The sequence below is a fragment of the Microtus oregoni genome, unplaced genomic scaffold, assembly GCF_018167655.1.
Source record: "Microtus oregoni isolate MIOR12 unplaced genomic scaffold, Mior012 000026F_ref0000081, whole genome shotgun sequence".
Lineage (NCBI taxonomy): Eukaryota > Metazoa > Chordata > Mammalia > Rodentia > Cricetidae > Microtus > Microtus oregoni.
The window spans coordinates 19,135,113-19,148,253 of NW_024543085.1; the positions used below are offsets into that span (position 1 = coordinate 19,135,113).

The following is a 13,141-nucleotide window of genomic DNA, read 5'->3' on the forward strand; positions in this document are numbered from 1 at the left end:
AAATAGAAGAACCACTTTACTCCCTCTAAAGTTCAGAGAACACTAGCCAGAGGGACTAAAAAGCATCTAAGAGTGAAAGAGAAGAGAAGGAGGAAGAGAGTAAGATGCACTGCCCTGTGTAGAGACACACAAGGCCCCAATTGTCCTGAGTATAGACAGTTAATATTATGGGAAGATGGAGATGTATTTTCTTCAGTGTGTAATCACCAGTAAGAAACTCATACTTGTAAACAATGCCTCACCCAGGACCCTTCAAGAAACTCCAAAAACCTCAATGCATCACACACAAAAATAAACAGGAAAATTAAAAAAATCATGACTGTAGAAAGGAGACTGGTTGGGAATAGGAAAGACGCCTATGGAAGTGCGAGGGGAGCAAGAGAGGACAATGAAAGGTGAAAACAGTAAAAATACATCACGTACATGTGTGAAAATGTTCTAATGAAACCCATTAGTTTGTATAATTAAAAGTTATGCTACTTGAAAGTAAAAACTATGTTCATATATGGGCAACAATACACTAGAAAAACAGGAAATACAGATACAATAACAATCTAAGCATGACATGTGTAGAAATTAGCCAGACTAAGAATAAAGGAGTGCTCTACAGATAAGAGATTAGTGTTAAAAAACGGTGTAGGAGTTTTGAGTAAATGAAGATTTATTTTCAAGTGCAGCTGAAACAAGTTAGCATTAATCAGATAAGATTTTGGATACATTCTAAGTATTTTTATTCTCTATAAGAGTAAACAGGAAAAATATAAAGTGAATATAGTGATATTTTATTTGTGTTTTAATAAATAAAGTTTGCCTGAATATCAGAGTGCAAAGCTAGCCACACTAGACAGCCATAGAGGCCGGGCAGTGGTGGTGTATGCCTTTAATCCCGGCACTAGAGAGGAAGATAAGGCAGGAGGAGAGAGAAGCAGTGAAACCTGTAGTTTGGCAGAGAACACTTCAGTCTACAGTCACTCTGAGGACAGGATCACCCCTTTGTTTGTCTGAGTCTTGGTAGAGGTAAGAACTCTCTAGTGGTTGACTGCTTTGCTTTTCTGGTCTTCAGTCTGAACCCCAATATCTATCTCTGAGTGTTTATTATTTGTGCTACAAGTGAACGTAACAGTAGGCAGATGTACTTCATCATCACAAAGTAAATAGCAAGGAGAATGGGATTAGGTTCACACATGGAAACAGGAATGAGAATAACAAGAAACTAATACTACAATATTACCTGTGAGGCACGGACTGCTCACATATCAAACGAAATAAGAAGGTGAACCCAAGGAAAAACATATAGTTATCCTCTTGACTATGGGAAGTAGACAAAATTGCCTGGGAGAAAATTGGGATCTTGGGGGTGGGGTGGGATGGGGTAAGGGGAGATGGGGAGAGAAAAGGGAGAAGGGGAGGAGGGGGGGAACTTGGGGAAACAGGAGGATTGGGATAAAGGAAGGTTGGATAGGGGAGCATGGAAGCACAATTCTTAGTTAAGGGAGCCACCTTAGGGCTGGCAAGAGACTTGACCCTAGAGTGGCTCCTAGGAGCCCATGGTGATGTCCCCAGTTAGTCCCTTGGGCATCTGAGGATAGGGAACCTGAAATGACCCTATCCTATAGCAATACTGATGAATATCTTGCATATCACCATAGAACCTTCATCTGGTGATGGATGGAGATAGAGACAGAGACCCACACTGGAGCACTGGACTGAGCTCCCAAGGTCCCAATGAGGAGCAGAAGGAGGGAGAACATGAGCAAGGAAGTCAGGACCACGAAGGGTGCACCCACCCACTGAGACAATGGGGCTGATCTAATGGGAGCTCACCAAGGCCAGCTGGACTGTGACTGAAAAAGCATGGGATAAAACTGGACTCTCTGAACATGGCAAACAATGAGGGCTGATGAGACGCCAAGGACAATGGCACGGGGTTTTGACCCTATTTCATGTTCTGGCTTTGTGGGAGCCTAGCCAGTTTGGATGTTCACCTTCCTAGACATGGACGGAGGGGGGTAGACCTTGGACTTTCCACAGGGCAGGGAACCCTGACTGCTCTATGGACTGGAGAGGGAGGGGGAGAGGAGTTTGGGGGAGGGGGAGGGAAATGGGAGGCTGGGAGGAGGCGGATACTTTTTTTTCCCCTTTCTCAATAATAAAAAAAAGAAGACAAAGAGGTTCACATTAAATATCCCATGAGATAAAGGACAGAGTATGGTTTATGAATGTGGACAAAATATTTTGTCTATGAATGTTGAAAGAATCCACTTCTAAATATTGTTATGTGTGTTTGACTATGGAGAATCCAAGTCAGGAGAAACAAGAATGTAGATCATCCATAAGGGGCAAAATAATTCAGGGATAATATCTGATTAGAACAATAAAAATACACAGAGGAGGAAGGAAAGCATTCTGGTATGTGTGTGTGTGTGTGTGTGTGTGTGTGTGTGTGTGTGTGTGTGTGAGCTGACAGAGCCTTACATCTGATGGCTCAATATGATCGCCCATGGCATCATTTCTCACCTGACATTTTCAGCAGAAAAGATGCCATTGATGTGGCCAGGCTGACGGAAATGTCTAATCGAGCCCCAGAATGAGCTCTCTGCACTCCACGTGGAGTGTAGTAGAATAGTTACCAAGTGACTATGCACTACTGTGGCAACAGCCTGCTGGAAATGTGAAGCAAGGCATCCAAAGGTGGCAAAGGAGTTGAGACGAAGGCACAAATCCCACCTTTAATTGTTTGTCCTCTTTAGAGCCTTTAAAGATGCTCAGATGTAATCTACTGAAGAGTGTCTAAGAAGGAGAGGGTAATTATTTGATGCATGAAAAGGAAAAGAAGAAAATAATGCATGTCAAGATGTTACTATCCCGCAGGAGAATCTTGACAATAAAAAGCCACAACTTGAGATTAAACGTAGAGACAGAATGCTTTATGTAGAAGTAAGGGAAGTTTTCTAAAGGAGTGTAATAAGATAAAGTGATCACTGCCAGTGTGTTTGGAACTGCTCCTAATGCAGCTACACATTACACAATCAGCCACTACTGAATCAACAGGAAAGATGCACTGGATCTGAGTGTTTCAAATCAGCATACAGAAACTGAGGCAACACTAAAGCGTCTGGGGATAAGAAAAGCTGTTTTTTGTTGTAGTTTTTTTTTTTACTATATGTTCCTCTTATCATTCTACAATACAGAAGGAACCAGCCCAATTATTCTTGCAGTTACCAAAAACAAATGCACAGTGTGATTCTTCTACATTCAGTAGAATTTCATCAAATTTAACTTCACAATATTTTTCTCCTAACAAGAAACCTAGGCTAAAGATACAATAAACAAAATAAAATTTGCTTTTGGAATGTCTGCAGAATTTTTAAAAATGTTTTGAGATTATAATATAATCGCAACATTTCTCCCTTCCCTTTTTTTGCTTCAAAATCTCCCAGGTCTTCTTCAGATTCGTGGACTTTTTATTAATATTATTACTAATTGCTATTACATGCAAATATGTATGTATGCATATATATTCCCAAATATAAGCTGCTCAGTCTATCAACACACAGGTATCACTTCAGATTTATGTGAAAAATTAGATAACTAATTCTATGTCTAATAGAAACTACTTTTATTTAATTAGTTAATTAATAATACAAACTATAAGACTGAACAAATTTCCCTTAGTTTTATATTTTATTAAGGTTATTAATTGATAATCAAATTAATTTTCACAAAACTTACATAGCTGAGCATCTGCATGGAGAGTTCCTCCTTTTGAATTTAGCTTCTGGCTTTGAACCACAGGAACTGGTTTATAAGACTGGCCCGTGGCCCTGTACATGGCTTGTACCCATAATATTCTGTCTTGTTCATCGTCACTGGCGAATATTACAGTATCCCCTTCTTTAACAGCGTTAAAAAACACCTGACCACCCTGAAGGCCTGTGGAAGAAGAGAGACACCATTAACATTTAAATGATTGGCAGATTTTATTTACCCAGCCTCATCTCTATGAGCTCAATGCTTTAAATGATCTTAGTTGAGAATCATATCCCTAGTCCACAATTTAAAGGGGCACAGCCAAAACACTTCTACATATAGATCAGGGAGACTCTAGCTCTCGACAAGACAGCATTAGGCAGTACAACACACATACCCCATAGAAACGCAGAGTGAAGTCTGGTATTCCTTGCCAGAGGAGTAAACACTTTGTGTTGGCATATTTACCATGAAGTGAAATATGAACTTAGAGGAAATAAAAATACTGGTAAGGCAGAAGTGATACTTTAGTTTGGATTGCAGTTTAGTCTTTAGTATTTCTATTTGTAAGTGAACAATTAGACAATATAGCCACCAATTTGTACTTCATCTCGGTATGTTATATAAAAATGTATCTAAGTCTTAACTACCAGGGTTTTTTAACATTGCTGATTAATTTCACTGCCTTCCATATATCCAATTATTCGCTCATTTTCAAGCACCATGTGTTCAGTCCTACAGCCACCACAGATGGAAGAGAGCACACACCTGGAATCTTGATCTCAGAGTATTTGGAGTTTGGACTTGAGCTCATTGCAAGTAATGAGTTATGTGAAGGATGAGATCCCAATCTTAACACCAATCTCACAAATACTTATACCCAGAACATGAAAGCAATTTTTATACAGTATTCTTATTGTCCATGGATTTTAACTCCAACTTGTCAAATAAGGCCAGATGTAAAATTTTCTAGCTGTGGTATCATATAAATCTTCAAAAAATGTTTCAGACTTTGATTTTAAATTTACTATTAGGTCATGTTCAAACTACTTTAACATACATGGAGGGACAGAAATATAAGAAAGTGTTTTGTGGAGAAAATTAGAATATAATATATATGTTGGAGGAGTGGTATTAACCTTAACTGGGAGGCAGAGGGATGAAGACCTTCGTGAACCTGAGGTCAGTCTGGTCTACATAGTGAATTTTAGGTTAGCCAGGGATATATAGACTCTGTCTCAAAATTTGTCTGTCTGTCTGTCTGTCTATACATTTACATCTATCATTTATTGGCATTTCAGTATCTTCTCTGTAATTTTGCTTCCCAGTGATGTTTCTGCATGTATCTCATCTAATTTTTCTATCACCAAAATTTAAGTATTTTATTATTGTACAAAAATTATAGAGATGAGAATAGATCCATATCTATCTCCATGCACGAAACTTAAGTCCAAATGGATCAACGACCTCAACATAAATCCAGCCACACTGAACCTCACTGAAGAGAAAGTGGGAAGTAGCCTTGAATGCATGGACACAGGAGACCACTTCTGAAATAAAATACCAGTAGCACAGACTCTGAGAGGAACAATTGATAAATGGGACCTCCTGAAATTGAGAATCTTTTATAAGGCAAAGAACATAGTCACTAAGACAAAATGGCAGCTGAGATCTTCACCAACCCCACATTGAACAGAGGACTAATCTCCAAAATATATAAAGAACTCAAGAAAAATAGACATCAAATTACCAAATAATCCAATCAAAAATGGGGTACAGATCTAAAGAGAAAATTTATAAAAGAAGAATTGCAAATGGCCAAATGACCCTTAAGGAATTGCTCAACATCCTTAGCCATCAGGGAAATGCAAATCAAAACAATTTTGAGGTACCATCTTACACCTGTCAGAATGGATAAGATCAAAAACACCAATGATAGCTTATGCTGGAGATGATGTGGAGTAAGGAGAACACTCATCCACTGCTGGTGGGAATGCAAACTTGCACAGCCACTTTGGAAATCAGTATGGTGGTTTCTCAGAAAACTGGGAATCAATCTACCTCAAGATCCAGAAATACCAGTCTTGGGCATATACCCAAAAGATGTTCAATCATACTACAAAGGCACTTGTTCAACTATGTTCATAGAAGCATTATTCATAATAGCTAGACCCTGGAAAGAACCTAGGTGCCCCCAACTGAAGAATGGATAAAGAAAATGTGGTACAATTACACAATGGAGTACTACTTAGTGGGCAAAAAACAAACAAACAAACAAAAAAACAAAAACCAAAGACATCTTGAAATTTGCATGCAAATAGATGGAACTAGAAAAGAAAAAAAAAACATCCTGAGTTAGGTAATTGAGACCCAGAAAGATGAGTATGGTATGTACTCACTCATAGTGGATACTAGCTGTAAAGCAAAGGATAATGCGTTTATAGTCAATGACCCCAGAAAAGCTAAGTAACAAGGAGAACCCTAAGAGAGACATTCATGGATTCCCCCTTGGAAGGAGAAACAGACAAGATCTCCTGAGAAAATTAGGAGGGGGGAGAAGAGAGGGTGGAAGGGGAGGTGAAAGGGAGAAGGGGAGGGAGGAGGAGAACATGAGGGAATGGGATATTCAGGAAGGGGGAAGGACAGTGAAGGAGAGAAAGAAAAGAGATAACTTGATAGAGGTGTCCATTAAAGGGCTAGGGAGCAACATGGCACTAGGGAACTTTCCAGGAATCCACAAGGATGACCCCAGGTAAGACTCTAAGCAACAGTGGAGAGGATGCCTAAATTGGCCTTCCCCTGTCATCGGACTGATGACTACCTTAATTGTCATCATAGAACCTTCATCCAGCAACTGATAGAAGCAGATACAGAGATCTACAGCGAAGCACTGGGCCGAGCTACCTGAGACCAGCCCAAGAGAAGGAGGAGCAATAATATGAACAAAGGGGTCAAAACCATAATGGCGATACCCAGAGACACAGCTGACCTGAGATAGTGAGAGCTCACTGACTCTGGACTGATAGCTGTGGAACCTTCATAGCACCAAATTAGGTCTACTGAATATAGGGGACAATTGTGAGGTTTGGACAGTTTGTGAGGTGACTGGCAATGGGACAAGGATTTAACCCTAGTGCTTGAACTAGCATCTAGGAGCCCATTCTTTTTGAGGGATACCTTGCTCAGCCAAGATATGGGGGGAGAGCCATGGTCTTGCCTTAAAGTGAAGTGTCAGACTTTGTTGACTCCCCATGGAAGCCTTACCCTTTCTGAGGAGTGGATAGGGAGGTGGGGTGGAGGGAAGGTGAAAGAAGCAGAAGGAGGGGAGGAAGTGGGAATGGGGATAGCCATGTAAAATGAGAAAAGACTATATTAAAAAATTATTAATTAAAAAAATAAACCAAAAAATTATAGAGATGCAGATGATGGTAAAAGACATAATTTGAACCTTAAAGCCTTGTCCATTTGCATGAGCTTCAGATAAGCCTTCTATTCATCAAGGGGCATTTTAAGTGGAGAACAAATACAGAATATTACAAAGCTGTGGATATCCACACACGACTGGAAAAGTGGTTCATGTAGCATTACCTGGGTGGGGGTCTGTGTAATCCACAGTGTATCCTTCAAGTTGCATTAATTCCTGTGGTTCAGACTTCTTTTCTCTGTAACTGCACATAGCGAAGGTGTACTGGCTAACCTGCTCAGTGGAAACAGAAAGGCAGAGATAGAGAAAAATAAATTGTTTTCAGTTATAGAATAATAATCAAATTTAACTTTTAGTTTTTCTTTACCCAGACTTCTGTCCAAGCAGAAACATGTAATCTGCATGTACATTAGTCTATATTAGCATTCCTCGACACCCAGCTCAGGATCTGAAACATCTTTCATAGGTCAGCTGGCAGTTATTGCTCCCATGATGAGGATGGCGTGGTGTTTCCCTGCCAGGTATATACTTACGTAGGAAATGGAAAACCAACCAGCCAGATGTGATACTATTTCATATTCACTCTTGCCATATATTCACAGATCTGTACGCAGCTCCTTTTGGTCTCTAACTAAGCATGAACAGCGAACAGATCTCCAGTTTTCCACAGTTACATAGGCACTGTATATCAATCACATCTGTCTTAGTAAGAGAACTCTCAATCATTGTCTTTGTTTTATCCTAATCTGGTCTTGAATACAGCAAATTGATTACTCCTAATCCACTATCAACTCCAGAATTCATCCTTATCTGTATTTCCACCTCATTCTGGTGCTATTAGTATGTTAGCGTTTAGCAACAGGATACTTCACTGTTAAAATATATAATCGTATATATTAAATATCAATTTATATTTTATTAATATGACATTTCTCTAATATTAAGTACTGTTTATTTGTTTTCTTGCTGGTCACTGTTTCTTGAATCTCATGTCATCATTTTGAATTTAGTCCCTTCCTTTAATAGAAGCTTTTGTGTTCTTATTCATAAATGACGGTCTGCTTTCTACTCCGGCAATCCTATCAGCATTTTGAAGGTAATATTCCATTTTTAAAGGGTTATGTGTCCATGCTGAAAACTTTGGCGAAACTTCCATTGTATTCTCCTTATACTCAATCCTCCTCCTTTGTGGCTGTTCTTAAATGTTCTCTCCATCTTTGGTGCTGTCATGATGGTCATTTGGTAAATGTGTTTGGCATCAAGCCTAACATGACTTGAGTCTGACCCCTAAGACTCACACAGTGGTAGAGAGCAGACTGCAGTAGGCTGTCCTTTATTTCTAGGCAGACTCAGTGATACCAGCACACACACATATGCAAATATACAGACAATGTAACAAAAAGGTTGCTTTCCCCTCCACTCACTCTAGTTTCCCTGGGAACTCTTTGGGAGTGACAAGCATATCCTAGTTAGGATCCTGTGTCTCTTCTCTTGGATAATTTCAGGCAATATCAATTTTAGATCTTATCACTTCTAAACACTGATTTTGTCCCATTTTTGTTTTATTTTTCTTCCTTTCAATTTTATAAAAAAGTATCCTGGAGCTTACAGTCTTTCCTATATAGTATTTCTTTTTTCTCCATCTGTCCATTTTGGGTTGTAGTTAATTTCTTTAGAGTCCTATAAATAGTTGCATTTGTGATCCTTATTGTAGTTTATTTTAATTTTTATTAGATTCCTTCAATTTACTGTTTAACCTCCCCTTCTGTAAGATTCGCATCTCAGGGTCTGTATTTTTAAGGTATTTAAGTTCCACCTTTGGAAAGGGCCTGATTTAAATCCCTTGTTTGGTTTCCACAGTGTGATGTTCTGTTCTTATGTTGTGGGTTCTTTTATTAAGTTTGTGAGATGGTTTAGAAATAAAAACAGCTTAAGTAAAACTGTTCTATAGTTTATGTATGTGATAGTTTAATGGCTGAAGTCCTTAAGGATAAAAACAATCAGTTTAGTTTCATAATGTTAGATCATTAGTTATTTCAATATAACTTTCTCTGTGGATATTCTATGAAGCCTGAGTAAATAATTGGTATCTCCATGTTCTTTATTCTAGATGTTCCAGGGTTAAGTCCAGGCCAGAGTATTTTATATAACTTATCATTTATTTTATTTTTACTTATATGCTGCCCTCCCCTCCCTCTCTCTGTGTGTATGAGAGTTACATGTACATGACATGAACGCAGGTAAGGAACCTTCCATGGAGCTGGAGTTGTAGGTGATTGTGAGCCACCTGACTCAGGCACTGGGAGATGAGAACCTGGGCCCTCTGCAGTGCAATATGAGCTTTTCAAGCCCGAGCCAGCTCTTAACAGCCTGGGTATTTCTTACCTTTGATATTTCATTTATATTTAATAAAACAAAGATATTGAGTACAAGTTAATTGAAATTTTGAAGGCTAATTTTTGTACACATTTAGACCCTAAGTACAAACTCAAGTTTATAAGGCTGGGGGTAGATTATTGTCTTGGTTCAACATTTCTTGGATTTTTTTCTAATTTACTTATGATCTATATTTTAAATTCTGTCTCTGGGTATAGCTCAACTACGACTTCCTCTGATTAGACAATAAATATCAAGCATACCAGCTTAATCCCACAACCCAGCTGCCACTGCAGCCACAGACCTAATTCATATGGAAGCTTACATATCTTGTTTTTGATCTCTGGCCCTTTTTCTTATAATTCAGTTTAGCATATAAGAAGATGAATAATATATACAATCCAGTACTTCTAGGTGTTGGACAAGAAAATATTTATCTCCTAGAACTGGAGACTGAACCCAGGGTCTTGAATATGTTAGGCACACATTCTACCACCAGGTTCCATTCCTAACCCTTGTTTCTATGACAAAAGATCATAGCATAGCCTGGTAGTGAATTTTATAACCCTCCTGCTTCAGCCTCCTCAGTTATTGAATAATAGGAATGTGCCATCATGGTCATCTCAAAAAAGAACTGTTAGTATTACAACTAGACCACACTACCAAATGAAATACCTTAGCCAGGATTGTAATTACTCCCACCCCATGGACTTGCTGATTAAGAGATCTAATTTCTGTCATTGAGAAACGAACCTAAGAGACATCAAATGCCAACCTGACTTTCCAGACATGAAAACAATTACAGTGCTGGGTCCAGTATATAAAATAGAGCAAAATGTGTCCAACTTGTCTTAGGGGTAAGTTATTGTAATTAGATGTTAAGGGCTTTGGCAATTGATACTTTCACAATAAATTAGTAACAAAACAAAAGACTATTTTCAACATATAATTAATAAACCTCGCATCTCTATCTCTTATTTGGGAGACTTTAAAACCATAATAAGAGGAGTTCCCTGGCACATCACTGCCGTAATAATCCGAAACCTGCTGAGAGAAAGATGAAGAACACAGGAGGGTCTGACTTCTCTACACAGCTGGCAAATACCTCCAGCAGTTACGAACAGAATATCACTGGGTGAAGTACTCCAGACACACTATTCATCTTGCCCACTTCAATCATTCCTTCACCCGAACTCCCATGTAGGAGAACATTAACTTTATCTTAAAAAATTCTTTCTATTTCTCAATCTAAACCCCTTACAATTTTCCCCTAAGATCTTTAATACTGGTCTCCATTTCTTTTCTAACTGTATGACCTTGCCTTCTGTCTCCTTCTCAATGACACAACTTCTCCAGACTGTGCATAATCCAACTTCGGAAGTGTGCAGCTGAAATCTCTGCCCACGTCTACATGGAAGTTATTTAATTTAAATTAAAAAAATGTTCTATTCTACCATATTTGAAAGTGCAATACTTCGGAGAGTATAAACTATAATTTTTATCTTGTTTTAAAATCAAGTAGCACAAATAGTTCTTCCGACCATATGACATAAACTTCTTCCCTCCCTGTACTCCGTCCAACATCTTCCATTTCCCCCTTAGTCCTTCTAAAATCCAAAGCCTCTTATTATTTATTATTATTGTTTCACATCCCCTTACAATGTATAAAAACAACCTGTTAAGTTTACTTAGTATTATACATACATGTTTAGGGCTAACCTTTTGTGATTGGCTATCTGACCAATCAGGGCTTGTTCCTGGAGATGACAAACTCTCCCTATCAGTAACCATTAATTGCTTATGCTCTTCATCTATAGGGAGAACCTTCTGAAAATTCCCCTACCCACACTGGCATGTCAATTGGTGTTGTCATTTTTTAGGTCTTGGTTAAATCAGTTTCTCAGCTAAGCTATACCACTTTCAAAAGCTAGAACTATGAAGATTTAGGAAACAAACTTAGAGACAGAATAAAATCCAGACTTGGAAAACAGCTAGTTAAGGTGTGATTACTAACACAACAAAATAAATGTGTGTTTGTATTATTCATTTTATATCTATATCTGTATGTGTGCTTGATTGCTTGTTATATACACAACATATATGCAGTATCTGAAGAAGCCAGAAGAGGGCACTGGATTCTCTGAACTGGAATTACAGGTGGCTGTGATCCAGAACATGCAGATGCCAGAAACAGAACCCAACTCCTCTCCAAGAGCAGCAACTGCTCTTTTTTTTTTAAATATTTATTTATTTATTTATTATGTATACAATATTCTGTTTTGTGTGTATGCCTGCAGGCCAGAAAAGGGCACCAGACCTCATTACAGATGGTTGTGAGCCACCATGTGGTTGCTGGGAATTGAACTCAGGACCTTTGGAAGAGCAGGCAATGCTCTTAACCTCTGAGCCATCTCTCCAGCCCAGCAACTGCTCTTAACTGCCAAGCATTCTCTTCAGCCCTGAAAAAGCTATTTTTAACTTCTTAAAAACATATGTAATCCATGAGAAATAAACCATTTCTATGGAATTCACCATGTAGAGAAAAAGAAAACGTTAAAACATTGGAAGGCAGTGTGAACTAAAAATAAAGTAGAAAAAGATAGTATTTTTAATTATAAAGATTACAATGTATAGAAAAATAAACTATTGAGTTTGACATATACATTTTCTCTTGTAGTATGACTGGAGCTATTAGAATTACGCATTTATTTTTATGGTAGTGTTACATTCTACTGAGCCAATATCAGCAAATATTGACCCAATGAATAAAAAGTTATTTTAGCATTGAAGACTTAATGCATTTTGATGATGTAGTAAGGATTTGAAGAGAATACTTTTGCAACTCAGACAATAGGATATTCTGAGGATTTGTAACTCACTAAATAAGTAAGAGTTGATCTGAGAGCTAGAATATATTGAAAAAATATATATAATTATTTTCTAAAACAAGCTGTAAAATTATGATTCGTACCCTTGTGAGGGTGTGGTAGGAGAATTATGAGTTCTAGGCCAACTTGAACAAAACAGTAAGACATTTGCTCAACAAAATATAACAAAGCAAAAACAAAATTGGAATCTGCTGTAACATTGTAGTTCTAAGAAATGTATGACGAAGTCATTATGTAAGATAACCGCGGACTACTATCAAAGACGAACAAGAGCACCGAAGAAAAAAGTGAATTAAGTAATAAGTCAAGGTTACTGATCTCTTTATTATTCATTTCTTCTCAAATATGTATGTAATTCCAATATCCAGAGGGCTAAAGTACAGGATTGCCTGAGTTACAGATTAAGATCTAGTCTTAAAAATCAAATAAAGCCAAACACTGCTACTTCCATCACCAACAAATAAGTCCTGCACTCCATGGAAAGGACAACGAAGTAACTTTGGGTAGTGAATTCTTCAGCAGAAAAGGAAAAATAGTAATAAAAGGTAGAGGACTGAGTGCTATGAACACACAGGGATTGGGTGCTATGAAGACACAGATATTGGATGCTGTGAACACACAGGGATTGGATGTTGTGAACACAAAGGTATTCGATGCTATGAACACACCAGGGATTGTCGACTCTCCTCTGCTTCTGCCTCCT

The 13,141-nt window shown here is 38.1% G+C and overlaps 1 protein-coding gene across 13 annotated transcripts in view; it reads right to left on the reverse strand.

Annotated features, from left to right (window-relative positions):
- Positions 1–13,141, reverse strand: part of Cadps2 (calcium dependent secretion activator 2) — a 521,450-nt gene that overhangs the window by 155,239 nt on the left and 353,070 nt on the right. For all 13 annotated transcript variants that reach the window (XM_041675424.1, XM_041675418.1, XM_041675426.1 and 10 more), the window contains exons 10-11: positions 7,339–7,447; positions 3,733–3,933 (exon numbers count right to left, since the gene is read on the reverse strand). In XM_041675424.1, coding sequence (XP_041531358.1) covers positions 3,733–3,933; positions 7,339–7,447 — 310 coding nt within the window. The remainder of the gene's footprint in view (positions 1–3,732; positions 3,934–7,338; positions 7,448–13,141) is intronic.